This window comes from Microcebus murinus, chromosome 11 (genome assembly GCF_040939455.1).
Source record: "Microcebus murinus isolate Inina chromosome 11, M.murinus_Inina_mat1.0, whole genome shotgun sequence".
In the NCBI taxonomy this organism is placed as follows: Eukaryota; Metazoa; Chordata; class Mammalia; order Primates; family Cheirogaleidae; genus Microcebus; species Microcebus murinus.
The window spans coordinates 90,426,711-90,440,848 of record NC_134114.1 but is presented as its reverse complement, the minus strand read 5'-3'; the positions used below and the strand labels follow the sequence as shown (position 1 = coordinate 90,440,848).

The 14,138-nt window shown below is 34.0% G+C and overlaps 1 protein-coding gene across 6 annotated transcripts in view; it reads right to left on the bottom strand.

The window, feature by feature from the left end:
- Positions 1 to 302: 302 nt before the first annotated feature.
- DMXL1 (Dmx like 1) overlaps positions 303 to 14,138 on the bottom strand; it is a 167,539-nt gene continuing 153,703 nt past the window's right edge. For all 6 annotated transcript variants that reach the window (XM_076008303.1, XM_076008304.1, XM_076008302.1 and 3 more), the window contains 5 exons: positions 13,752 to 13,844; positions 12,035 to 12,126; positions 10,888 to 10,940; positions 4,606 to 4,823; positions 303 to 2,438 (listed from right to left, as the gene is read on the bottom strand). In XM_076008303.1, coding sequence (XP_075864418.1) covers positions 2,214 to 2,438; positions 4,606 to 4,823; positions 10,888 to 10,940; positions 12,035 to 12,126; positions 13,752 to 13,844 — 681 coding nt within the window. In that variant the 3' untranslated portion in view covers positions 303 to 2,213. The remainder of the gene's footprint in view (positions 2,439 to 4,605; positions 4,824 to 10,887; positions 10,941 to 12,034; positions 12,127 to 13,751; positions 13,845 to 14,138) is intronic.

Below are 14,138 nucleotides of genomic sequence, written 5' to 3'. Positions count from 1 at the left end.
CAATTTAAAAAATGTATTTTGATGTATCCACTCCCATTAATGTGGATGGAATTTTACAACATATGTACATCATTTTATACTTATGTACATATATCAACTATTTTTATTCCCATCTTTCTTAAATAATGTTTATATATTAAGTTAAAAAAAGATTAAAGAAAAGAACAAGATTTTGAAAGTTATTCAATCTTCCCTACTTTAACCAAGTACAAATACAGAAATTCTCCATTTTAAAATGTCATATATTTTAAGTCAACTAAATTGGCACAAATATTACTTAAAACAATAGCATGCCAAAAAAGGTCTCTGCATGATTGTTTATTTAAAATATTATGACTCTGGATGTAAATACATACGGGCTTACATAATTTATGGTTATCCATATAAACCCTCAATTAAAATGCTTAATTGTTCATCTGTAATGCCTTTTTTTCTAATAAGCATAATGGTAAATTTTCTATCTCATTGAAATTGTGTAAAGCTTTTTGAATCTTGATTTGTGAAGAAATTACTGAAAAATAACTTAACTACATCAAACAATATTGTTTGTGATGTTGTTGTAGATTTCTCCATGGCAAAATAGTCACATATGGTTATTGCACAATTCACAGGTACAGGTTATGTGCATATAAACTCTCTACATAATGACAGTGTTTTCACTGCAACCTGATCAACACATTTAAAATTACTGAAATACAATTTACAAAATCTTTAACAATATACTTTTACAAGTATCCTGAGGATATTACAAAATTCATTTTACCAGCCCTTCATTTCTATGCTTTGACTCATTAATTTCCAAGATAGTTGTCCATATTCTATTCCATAAAAATGCTCTTAATTTATAGTTCTTATTAAACAAAATATATTTCAGCTAAAGAGTATATAATTGTCCCATAAACACTTAGTCCCATCTGCCTGCAGTCTTACTGGTTAAAATCAAATATTTATCAAGTTTTCTATAATTATGAATCAGAAAAGTTATAGCACAAAACAGACAGAGACAGGATTTAGCACATTTAAGTTAAAAGCGTTGTGCATTCTTAATATTTTGGTCATATTTTATAATAAAATAATATATTTTGGCAAAAATAATAAAATATAAGGTTTACTTTATTTTCTATTAATGGTACTTCTGGAGGTTATTTTACATTTGTAAATACTATCTATTTAATTTGACTGTTTTCACATTTGTTTCTAAAAACACTGCTATAAGGTTTTCAGAACTTTGAGACTAAAAGCACCTAAAAATTAAGAAGATAAAATAAAATTTAAGTAAAATGTTTGATGCTCAAAAATCCTTTCATGAAGTCACACACTTTTAAGTGTCTTACATATGCCAACAGAGAATCTTTATTGCCTACTAAGACTTATTTGACTCAACATAATCTTAAAAATAATAATGTTGGAAGTCTTGAAATTTATTTGAAAATTAGGATGAGAATTCAAAAATGAAAAAAAAAAACAGTTGCAAAAAAAGTTGTTATTCTGGTGGTAGTAGTTGTTATGGCACAAAAAATTATGAAAAGACTTGTAGTTTTCACTTATACATATATAAACTAGTTCAAATAAGATGCATAAGATATGTACATATATACACACACACACACACACACACACACACACACACACACACACACTTGGGCTCCAGAGGGGAAACTGATAAAAACTACATGAGCCATTTGGCTCATTTATCACTGAAATTCCAATGACAGCTTTAATGGAGATGTTCATTATTTGTTTGATTTTTACCCAAATGTCAATCTATCATTAATTAAGAGGAGAAGAGTTTGAGAGGTATCAGTCTGATAAAGGAAATAAGAGAGAATTAAGTGATGAGTATTATGTGCAACTGCTTTACAAAAAGAGTATTTTTTACTGTAAAAGAAATTCATGCAGAGATATCTGCAGAAGAGTTTATCAACAAGAAGAAAACAAAACTCCTTTAACACTATTACATACTCAGTATAACATACTATAAATATGTACTATAACAGCACTACCTATACATTCTACTTTAGGCAATGTAATCTAATTCTGAATGACCTTGTTAATTTTTAAGGCATCAGTGCATCAAGGGTAAAGCTCCATAAAATAAATAGAAAAACAAGAAAGCATTAGCTTATTTGTGGCATAGAGGGTGATCACTATACATTATATCTGTTGGCCACTTCCATGTAGGTAATAAATTATACATCTTATATGTGAAAATGTTACAGCATAAATTTCACATCATTTTTCAACACTTCATTTAAGGGGCTAAACTGATCTGGCAGTATTCTCATTTTCATTGTTCCATCAGCTCCACAAGAGAAAATGTGATTTGCTGGCCCTGTTTCAATTTGCATCACTCCTGTTCCAATATTCCTAAAAATGGACTGACGAGCATGTTCATTGATAAAAGTGTGGAGAAGACCAAAGGTAGAGAGACTCCAAATCTGAAAGATATGAAGAACAAAATGAAAATTAGGCATGATAATTACCTTAAGAATATAAATGAAAATTTTAGGTATGCCTTCCTGTATAGATAAGGAATTTTCAAAACAAAGATGGAGAAAAATCTGTGTAGGCCTAGGATTGTTAACACCTAAATTCTGTAGAGGGCATTGCAATTTAACAATTGCTTTAATATTATTAAATACTTAAAAATCCATCCAGTAAGAGAGTAAGAGAGAAAACTTAGGTACAAGGAGGTTAAGTGTATAATGCTACAGAAACTTGTGATATCACAGGGATTACAATCAAGATTTCCTCTCTCTCAGTAGAGGTTCTGCTGTGTAGTACAGTGGGATAACCCCTTCTCTATAATACTGACTGCTCACCAGGAAAACAGAATAGCTAAAAATATACCTAGAGGCCCTCAGAGGAGGCAAAACTATGTTTTAATTATAAGACACAATTATTAAAATTTCAGGATATTTAATTTACTAAGATTTTCTATTTTCAGCCCTTATCAAAATAAATGTGTCTGCTTCTAAAGCAAATTATAAGCATCTTCACTGATGTGAAGGACTCACATGTCTTCAGGATATCCATTTTAAGTTTAGAGAAACCAATTTATTTCCTGATTTTATTCACATCACTAAAAAAAAACCCAAAAAATATATCTTTCTTTCTCTAAGAAATTCATTAGTTCATACTCCCCTGAACACAGATTTGTTAAATTATGACTTCTGAATACACTGCATATTTTCAAATCTTTTTTTACTTGATTAAACAATAAACTTCAGAGTCAGAGTACAAACTAAAGAACTCATCTAAAACTATAACTTAGGCCGGGCGCGGTAGCTCACGCCTGTAATCCTAGCACTCTGGGAGGCCGAGGCGGGCGGATTGCTCAAGGTCAGGAGTTCAAAACCAGCCTGAGCGAGACCCCGTCTCTACCATAAAAATAGAAAGAAATTAATTGGCCAACTAATATATATAATATAAAAATCAGCCGGGCATGGTGGCTCGTGCCTGTAGTCCCAGCTACTCGGGAGGCTGAGGCAGCAGGATTGCTTGAGCCCAGGAGTTTGAGGTTGCTGTGAGCTAGGCTGACGCCACGGCACTCACTCTAGCCTAGGCAAGAAAGCGAGACTCTGTCTCAAAAAAAAAAAACAAAAAAAAACAAAAAAAAAACTATAACTTATTCTAAACTGAAGGCAACCCAAATGAGAAACTAGTTTCAAACTAAAAGAAAATAATTCCTTGGTATATACATTTGATTTTAAGGAAAGCCTTTTTGAAAATCCTACAATTTTAGTGCTTTTCTTTTTTTTTTGGCTGAGAATTATGAAAACAATTTGCTGGTTCTAACAAAGTCCATCTTATTATACTAAATATGCTCACTAGTGCTTAAATTAATGAATTCTAGGAAACTAACCCCCTCAAGTATAAGGTTGCTGATCATTAAAACAATTTAGGAACTGGTCTAAATTGACTTAACCATTTCCAAATAGGGCCTAAGGACTTTCCAGCAAAATCACTACATACGTGTTGTAACAATGCAGATTCTTGAGTCTCAGATTTACTGAGTATTTCTGGCATGGGACCCAACAGTTTGAATATTTAATAAGCTATTTAATTTTTTTTTTAACAATCTGTTTATTAGCATTTTAAACAACCTCTCTAAGTTTTAAACACAAGAGAGTTTGAAAAAGATTGTTATAGGAAGGCTCATCTGGTTACATTCAGAATTCGTAAATTAAGCACTGAGTGGTTGGGTACTGATGTTATATATGAAAAAAATGGGAAATAATGTGGAATAAAAGAAAATGTCAGTACATTTCTTAGCATCTGAAAATTAAATTCGGTAAATTATATAACTTTGAACATGGAGTCAAGACTAATTCTAATGTCTGAAATGTGTTTATATCCATGGAAAATTTAGTTCTTCATGAATTAATAAGCATGTTTAAAAACAATTGAATTAAGCATGTTAAAATTTTCAAGTTAAATATTATTCCATTCATCAAAAGATTAAATAGCAATTAGCACTGTTGACTAGAAAGAAGTTAATGTTACTATTAAATTTAAATAGACTAGTGTCATTAATATTAAAGACTTAAGGTGTCTGATGATTTCTTTTCATTTTGTAGATACTGTGGCATCCACTGTGTTTACCTTTATATTGCCTTCAGCAGATCCTGTAACAAAGTACTCTTCGGTTGGATCAATAGCAATGGCTTTAACAGGAGAATCATGGCTCTGGAAGAGCTGCCTCTGTTGTCGTTGGCGAAGGTCAAATATACATGTAAAACCTTTTCTGCCACCTGATATCAGCAGCTGATGTTTTGGAGCATATGCTAAAACTGTGGCTCCACTATCATGACAGGTAAAAGCTGAAAGTTAAAAAACGAAACAATCATTTATCAGTAAAAGAAAAAGACTTGTGGGTTTTGGCCAAGTTGAAATAATAGACCAGACTTGTTCTCCTGCTTGAAACAATTAAATCGTCAAATGAAATATAAGAAAAAGGGCTGAGCTCAATGGCTCAAGCCTGTAATCCTAGGCCTCTGGGAGGCCGAGGAGGGAGGACTGATCACTTGAGCTCAGGAGTTCAAGACCAGCCTGAACAAGGGCAAGACTCCGTCTCTCCTGAAAACAGAAAATATTAGCTGGGTGTGGTGGTGTGCACCTGTAGTTCCAGCTATTCAGGAGGCTGAGGCAAAAGGATCCCTTAAGCCCAGGAGTTTGAATGAGCTATTATGAGGCCCCTACATTCTAGCTGGGGTGAGAGAGCAACACCCTGTCTCCAGAAAAAAAAAAAAAAAAGGAAGAAAGAAACAATGGCCATCAGGCAAGGAAAAAGAATAATCTCTCAGAGATGGGAAACAAACCAGGTGAGTGATAAAAGTGTCCTAGCTTACTGCCTAGAAAGAGTTTTCTGGCCATGCCACAAGAAGTGGAACCCAAGTTGACCTGGGTTCCATACCAGCCATAGTGGAAAACTTCCTAATTCACAAGGCATTGGGTAGAGGATTCAGAGGGTTTGCCTAAGCAGTGGGGCAAAATCATTCTTAGACCAAATGTTGCTTTGTCCTGTTTAACAAAGCCCCACCCGCCTTCCAACTATTTTTAAGTATAATTTAGCTTTGTTCCAGAACAAACCTCAAGAATATTTACAGAATACAAAAATAATCAGCACCTAATAAAGTAAAATTCACAATGCCCCCTCTAATAATAAATTACAAGGAATGCAAAGAAACAGGAAAATACAGCCCATAAAGAAAAGAAAAATCTATCAATTAAAACTAACCCAGAAATGATACAGATGATAGAATTAGTAGATAAGAAAATCGAGTCATTCGAATTTGAACTATACTTCATACATTCAAGAAGCTAGGTGAAAGACTGAGCAATTAAGTAGAGATATGAAAGATACAAATCAAAATTTTACGGATTAAAGATGACAATGCTCAAGATGAAAAGTAAACTGGGTGGGAGTAGCAGTAGATTAAACATTGAAAAGAAAAGATTAGTGGGCTGGGCGTGGTGGCTCATGCTTGTAATCCTAGCACTCTGGGAGGCTGAGGCGGGAGTATCGTTTGAGCACAGGAGTTCGAGACCAGCCTGAGCAAGAGTGAGACCCGGTCTCTACTAAAAATAGAAAGAAATTAGCTGGACAACTAAAAATGTATAGAAAAAATTAGCTGGCCATGATGGCACATGCCTGTAGTCCCAGCTACTTGGGAAGCTGAGGCAGGAGGATCACTCCTGAGCCCAGGAGTTTGAGGTTGCTGTGAGCTAGGCTGATGCCACCGTACTCTAGCCCTGGCAACAGGGTGAGACTCTCCAAAAAAAAAAAAAAAAAAAAAGACAAGACAAGACAGCAATGAAATATCAGTAACATAAAAATACAAAATACAATTATTATTTTTCTTTAAGAAGTCCAGCCTAACAAATTTCAGGGAAAAAAACTCTGTATACAGCTCAAAGAGTGAAGATTCTAGAATTAGACTGCCTAGGTTTAAATCTTGTCTGGGTTTAAATGTGTACCTTAGGTGAATTATCTACCTAAATTTCAGTTTCATCATTTGTAAAAGAGGAGATATTAGCACCTACCTAATAGGGTGTGTTAGGATTAAGTTAGTTACTATATGCTGGCCATGTACAGTACTTGGCAAATACTAAGTATTTAGTACTGAATACTAAATATTCAATAAAATTTATCTTCACATGAACACACGACTCTAAGTAAAACTAATTAAATTATAGAGAAGTGATTTTTTGAATTTTTCCATCACTGTGAGATGTAATTTTCTCAGAGTAAAATGCATAAATTTTTAAGTGTACATCCTGATGAACTTTGACAAATGAATACATCTGTGTAATCACCACTAAGAACAAGATATAGAATATTTTTATCATCCCAGAAGGTTCCTTCATGTCCCTTTGTAGTCAATCCTCCTCACCAACAAAGAAAATCACTATTTTGACTTCCATCCAATTAGTTTTGCCTTCTTGATCACAAATGAAATCCTACAGTATATACTCTTTTGTATCTGGCTTCTTTCCTTCAATGTGATGTTTTAGAGGTTAATCCATGTTGTCCATGTATTAGTAGGTCATGCTTTTTTATTGGTGAATAATAACCTATTACATAAATACACCGGTTTTCTGTTGGACATTTGTGTTGTTTCCAGTTTTTGGCTACTATTTAAAACATTCTTGGATATCTCATTTCTCTCATGGATCATGCTTTTGGTGCTCTATCTAAAAACTCATCACCAAACTCAAGAGACCCAGATTTTCTGTTTCTTTTGAGAAGTTTTATCATTTCACATTTTACATGTAAATTTAAGATCCATTTTGAGTTAATTTTTGTGAAAGATGAGGTCTGTATCTACGTTCATTTTCTCAAATTTTTTTTTTTTTTTGAGTCTTACTGTTGCCCTGGGTAGAATACAGTGGCATCATTGTAGCTCACTGAAACCTCAAACTCCTAGGCTCAAGTGATCCTCTTGCCTCAGCCTCTGGAGTAGCTGAGACTATGGGTGCATGCCATGACACCTGGCTCATTTTTCTATTTTTAGTAGAGATAGGTCTTGCTCTTATTCAGGCTGGTCTCTAACTCCTGAGCTCAAGCAATCTCCCTGCCTTGGCCTCCTAGAGTGCTAGAGTTACAGGTGTGAACCACCACACTCGGCCTTTCAGGTTGTTTTTTTTTTTTAGAGATGGGTTCTTGCTCCATTGTCCAGGCTGGAGTAAGGTAGCACAATCATAGCTGACTACAACGTCAAACTACTGGGCTCAAGTGATCCTCCTGAGTGGTTCAGACTATAGGTACATGCCACCACACCTGGCTAATTTTTTTATTATTTGAAGAGATGGGGTCTTGCTATGTGGCCCAGGCTGGTCTTGAAATTCTAGACTGAAAAGATCCCCCCACCTCAGCCTTCCAAAGTGCTAAGATTACATGCGTGAACCACCATGACCAGCCTCATTTTTCTTTTACATGTTGACATTCAATTGTTCTAACACTATTTGCTGAAAAGACTATCCTCTCTCCACTCTGTGCCTTTATCAAAGATCAGTCAATTATGTATGTGTGAGCTTATTACTCTCTATTTGTTCCATGATCTATGTGTCCACTCTTAAGCCATACCACAACGTCTTGAATACTGTAGCTTTATAGTAAGTCCCGAAATCAGGTAGTGTGAATCCCCCAAGTTTGTTTTTCTTCAGTATTTCGTTGAATATTTTAGGTCCTTTGTCTTTCCATATAAATTTTTTTTTTTTTTTTTTTTTTGAGACAGAGTCTCACTTTGTTACCCAGGCTAGAGTGAGTGCTGTGGCATTAGCCTAACTCACAGCAACCTCAAACTCCTGGGCTCAAGCAATCCTGCTGCCTCAGCCTCCCGAGTAGCTGACACTACAGGCATGCGCCACCATGCCCGGCTAATTTTTTCTATACATATTAGCTGGCCAATTAATTTCTTTCTATTTATAGTAGAGACAGGGTCTTGCTCTTGCTCAGGCTGGTTTTGAACTCTTGACCTACAGCAATCTGCCCTCCTCGGCCTCCCAGAGTGCTAGGATTACAGGCATGAGCCACCATACCCGGCCTCTATATAAATTTTAGATCAGTTTGCTGATATCTACAGAATAGCATGCTGGGATTTTGATTGAGATTGTACTGAATCTATAAAGTTAGAAGAAACTGACATCTTAATAACATTGAGTCTTCTAATCTTTGAATGTGGAGAATCTTTCCATTTATTTAAATATTCCTCAATTTCTTTCATCATTTTTATAATTTTCTATATAGAGACCCTATACATATTTTGTTAGATTTATGCCTCAGTATTTCATTATTTGGGGTACTATTCAAAATGGTAATTTTTAAAAAAATTTCAAATTATAATTTTTCATTGTTGGTACATCAGAAAGCAACTAAATTTAGTATATAGTTGACCCTTGAATGTCTCTGGTTTGAAATACATGGGTCCACTTTTTGTGGATTTTTTTTTTTAATAAATATGTTAGGGCTGGGCGTGGTGGCTCACGCCTGTAATCCTAGCACTCTGGGAGGCTGAGGTGGGTGGATTGCTCGAGGTCAGGAGTTCGAAACCAGCCTGAGCAAGAGCGAGACCGTGTCTCTACTATAAATAGAAAGAAATTAACTGGCCAACTAATATATATAGAAAAAATTAGCCCGGCATGGTGGCGCATGCCTGTAGTCCCAGCTACTCGGGAGGCTGAGGCAGGAGGATCGCTTAAGCCCAGGAGTTTGAGGTTGCTGTGAGCTAGGCTGACGCCACAGCACTCACTCTAGCCTGGGTAACACAGCGAGACATTGTCTCAAAAAATAAAAAAATATGTTAGAAAATTTTGGGGAGATTTGCAACAATTTGAAAAACTTGCAGGTGAAACACATAGCCTAGAAATATCAAAAAAATTTTAAAAAAGATATGTCATGAATACATAAAATATAAGTAGATATTATTTAATCATTTACTACCATAAAAGATACACAAATCTATGATAAAATAAAAAGTTAAAATTTATCAAAACCTACACACACAAATACTTACAGACTGTACATGGTGCTATTTAACGTTGAGAGAAATGTAAACAAATGTCAAGATGCAGTATGAAATCATTTTATGTAGAGTTAACTGCATAAAATTAACTGCAATACATACTGTACTACAGTAATAATTTTGTAGCCACCTCCTGTTGCTACTCAGGTGAGCTCAAGTGTTGTCAGCATGTGCTTAAAATCTTTAACACTAATCATCTCCATGTGAGCAGTTTATCTCTCCAGTAAATTGTATAACATAGTAAAAAGGGATTGTTCAAGGTTTTCTAGTACTTTTCACTGTGTTTAGTGCAATATTGTGAACCTTGAATAACATCATGAGACCCATATGAAGTACCACTAGTGATGCTCAAAGTGTTCCCAAGAAGCAAAGAAAAGTCATGACATTATACAAGAAAAAGTTGAATAGCTTGATATGTACCAGAGACTGAGGTCTGAAGCTGTGGCTGCCTGAATTTCAGATAGACAATTCATCTTGTAAACAGACAACATAAACTTAAAGCATCAATAAATACAGTACAGTACTGTAAATATACTTCCTCTTCCTTATGGTTTTCTTAGTAACATTTACTTTTCTCTAGCTTACTTTATTGTAAGAATACAATAATACAGAATATGTATTGACTGTGTATGTTATTGGTAAAAATTGTAGTCAACAGACTCTGTTTGCTCTCAGATTTGGCTAAAAAGAAAAAAAAAACAGACTGTGTAGTAGTTAAGTTTTTGGAGAATCAAAAGCTATATGTGGACTTTTGACTGCATAGAAGTTAGTGTTCCTAACTCCGGCATTGTTCAAGGATAAACTGTATATTGATCTTGTATCCTGTGATTTCGATATACGTGCACATTAATTCCGTTGATATACTTGCACATTGGATTTGCAACAATTTGAAAGAGTTTCTTTTGTGCATTCTTTGGGATATTCATCATAGACAATTATGTTATCTGTGAATAAAGACAGTTTTATTTCTTCCTTTATAATATATATACCTTTTATTCCCTTTTCTTGTGTTATTGCATTAGCTAGGATTTCCAGTACAATGCTGAATAGGAGTGGTGAGTGGTGAGTGGGGACATAATACTGAGTGTTAACTAATATTCACAATGATGACCTGTGGCTATCAGATTCAAAGTAAAGACAAAAGATTTCTATATTATCTGTCCTACTGTCCCTCATCAAGATATAGTGAAGTACTAATTATGTATATTACATCCTTTTGCCTTCAAATTCTGCCAACACGGGCAAAATGAACCTCATAGGCTAATAAATATGTGCCATTAAAAACAAACGCATTTAAAAATCATCTTCAGTTTATAAATTTCTTAACTTGCAAAATGTACAAAATGCTTTCAAAACTTACCATGGACTAAACTATTGGTGGGTGCTACAAGAGTATCCCACAAACATATGTTTCTGGAAAAAAAAAAAAAAGATTACTTCTTGAGTGACAGAAAAAAGTTAACAACAGAACAAAAAACTAAGCATGTCTCATGTAATTATATAACATTTGAATTGATCCTTGCTCTCAAAGACTTCTACATTTATAAAAGCACCAGATACAAGTGATCAACAAATTTACACATGGTAAATTTTACACAAAATTTTAAAACTACTAGCTTACAAAATGAGTAATTTCAGATAAACATGCATTTACAGATAATATTATATGAAGCCTGAACACGAAAACTAGTTTTTGTATTCACTAATTCTCTAATCTAACCACTGGACTGACATACACAGATAGCAGGAGACACTGAATTTTCTTTAGCACAAAGAAAACTCATTTCTACTATATGGTAGCACCAATATGTGTAAGAAATTTCTATAGAAGATGGGCTGAAGAATCCATACATAGTCTTACAATCCTATTTCTAGTGCAAAAGTGAGGTCTTACCAATAAATATAAAAGCTCAGCAACCTTAGTGGGACTTGACATCAGAACTCAGTTGTAAGAGAGAAGCCAAAAGAGGAGTGAGGAGATGGGGGCAGGAGGAGATACCTTCTGGCAAACTTAGCTTTTCTCTGGGAGCAAGGTAGGAGGGGACTGTCACCAACTATTGTACAACTAACAAGTCTGAGTGTCTTGTTTACTTGTTGTGAAACAGCAATAATATCTATCTAATAGGGCCACAGTGAGGATTAACTGAATTAACTAAATAACCTGGTCAATAAATAATAGGGTTTTTTTTTTTGCTTCAAGCTTTCTTAACACATAGGGAATAATATGGATAAATGTTTATTCCCCTAACAACCAAATCCTTTTCTTCTATACTGTCTTAACATCAGAATATTAAACATATAGAAGAAATGGATTTTTTTTAACGGCATGAGAACTTCCCTAGCTTCATAATTAGGATACTAAAGATGCTCTAAGTAAAAAACAAGTCTTTATAATAAAAATATTTTACCTAATGGCATAATAAAAACATTGACACAAAAATACATAAAGCAATAAAAAAAGTTCAGTTGTACACACACATATTTCAGTTTCAGCTATCATCTCTTACCTATTATCAGTTGAAAGACCAGCAGTGGCTATCAAAGAGGAGGAACTAACGAAGACAAAATCATTTGCTGTTTTGTTATGACACTGCCAAGTCTGGAATGGTTATAAATAATTAATGTTATTGCTCTAAAAATTTCATAACCAGGTAGATGTATTATTCAAAAATCATATGATTCATGGCTTTTAAAAATTTTTTGCGTCTTTTTCCTCTCTGAACTTTAGAAAAGTTGTAACAAAAGTAACACAGAGAACTTTCATATAACCTTTATCCAGATTCAGCAATTTTTAACAATTTACCACATTTTTTTTTGTTCTTTCTCCTTCTCTTTCATAGATGTACACACACACACACACATACACACACACACACTTTTCCTGAACCATTTAAGTAGGCTGCATGTGTCATGAACCTTTACAAAGCCCTTTGCTTTTGTCTAACCAAAAGTTCCATGGGAAAAATGAAAGTCGATAAACTTCAAAATTTTCCCTTAGTATATTCAGTGAAAATTTGTCTTAGGAGAAGATAGAAACCAAGATTTTAGATTATCATAGACTTAGTTATCTTTGTTAAGCAATTGGCATCATGTATTTTTAGATATATTTAAGCTTTTAAATAATTATTCAAATACATGGAAAAATTACTAATAGTCACCAAAATTAGAAAATTTACAGTATTTCTCAATATCCCATCAAATAATAAACTTAAGAAACTATGAGAGGTTTAATAAATTATAAAAGCTTCTAAGTTATACTTGTTTTGATATTTTTCTTTAAATAAAAAATGAGTGTGAGTATGCCAAGATGACCACACTGAAGATTTTTCCTTTTAGCCACCTTCCCATGCCCCTGGAACACCACTGGAGCTGGGCTGGAAGATGTGTCCTTAAAACAAACAAAATCTACATTTATCTCTAAAAACCAGTTATGTACCTTATCTCTAAAAGCAGTCCTTTACGGAACATAAACTTGCACATCTAAATCTGTTGTCTTAATGTAAATGTGACAAAAAGTTAATATTCTTTCAAGGTACCCTAAGAGAGTCTCTCATGCTTGCTTGCTTACTTTCACTTAGATAAGTACTATAGTCTAGCATTTAACCTCAGGCAAATTACCAGAATCTTAACCTATATTCTAAATTTATTCCTGATAGGTATTGCTTAGTCTTATAAAGGACTTCATGGAAGAATATATTAAATATAAATCCAGTATCTATGAAGCCATAAAAGGTTTATTAAGCCTATATAGTCCTGAATAGAGATGTGTCAATATTCTGCTAAAAAACGAGATGAATGAGAAAATAACAGTACCAACCAGCTATAGGATGTCCTTTGTACTTAGCTCGTTCATAAGTGATAACTACAGAAAAATAACAAGTGCTCTGGTCTGTTAATCATTTTAATTAGGTATAATTATAGCCTTCATAAGGAGGTTAGAAAAGGCCTCTAGTAATCTACAGGTTGTATAGGGGGTCTCTGGAGGTACCATGTTGGTTTTACACGTTAGCTTTCCAAATTATCAGACATTAATACTAAGGGATTTTTAAGCTTCGCAGTGTAATTTTCACATAATATAAGAACCAGAGCTTATAGTAAAGTGATTGAGTACACAGTACTAGATTTTATTTATTGGCTTTAATACCTCTTGCCTCAAATATACATTCTAGGCTTCTTTAAAATAAAAATTCAAATTTTATATAAAGATAGGAGTTCTTGGCTTACCAGGTATGGCTTAGGCATGCTTCCAGTAACTGGACAACATTTCCAGTTTGTTTGATACAAACTTAAATATCCATCAGCATCAGCTATTCCAAACTTAGAGAAAAAAATATTTAAAAATATTTAATATAAATGTAAAAGCACATATTTATCCTTACCCTCATGGTAACACCCATATTTTGACGCTTAAACATTTGGCCCAGCCTAGAATCTTATTCCCTGCAAAACTAAGTTTTGTATATGAAGGAGAAATCAAGACATTCTCAGATAAGCAAAGACTGAGAGAATTCACCAAGACAAGACCAGCCCTTTAAGAAGTACTCAAAACAGTGTTACTCACGGATCAGCACAGTAAACACTCACGAATTTAAATCTACTCAAAGCTAAAGA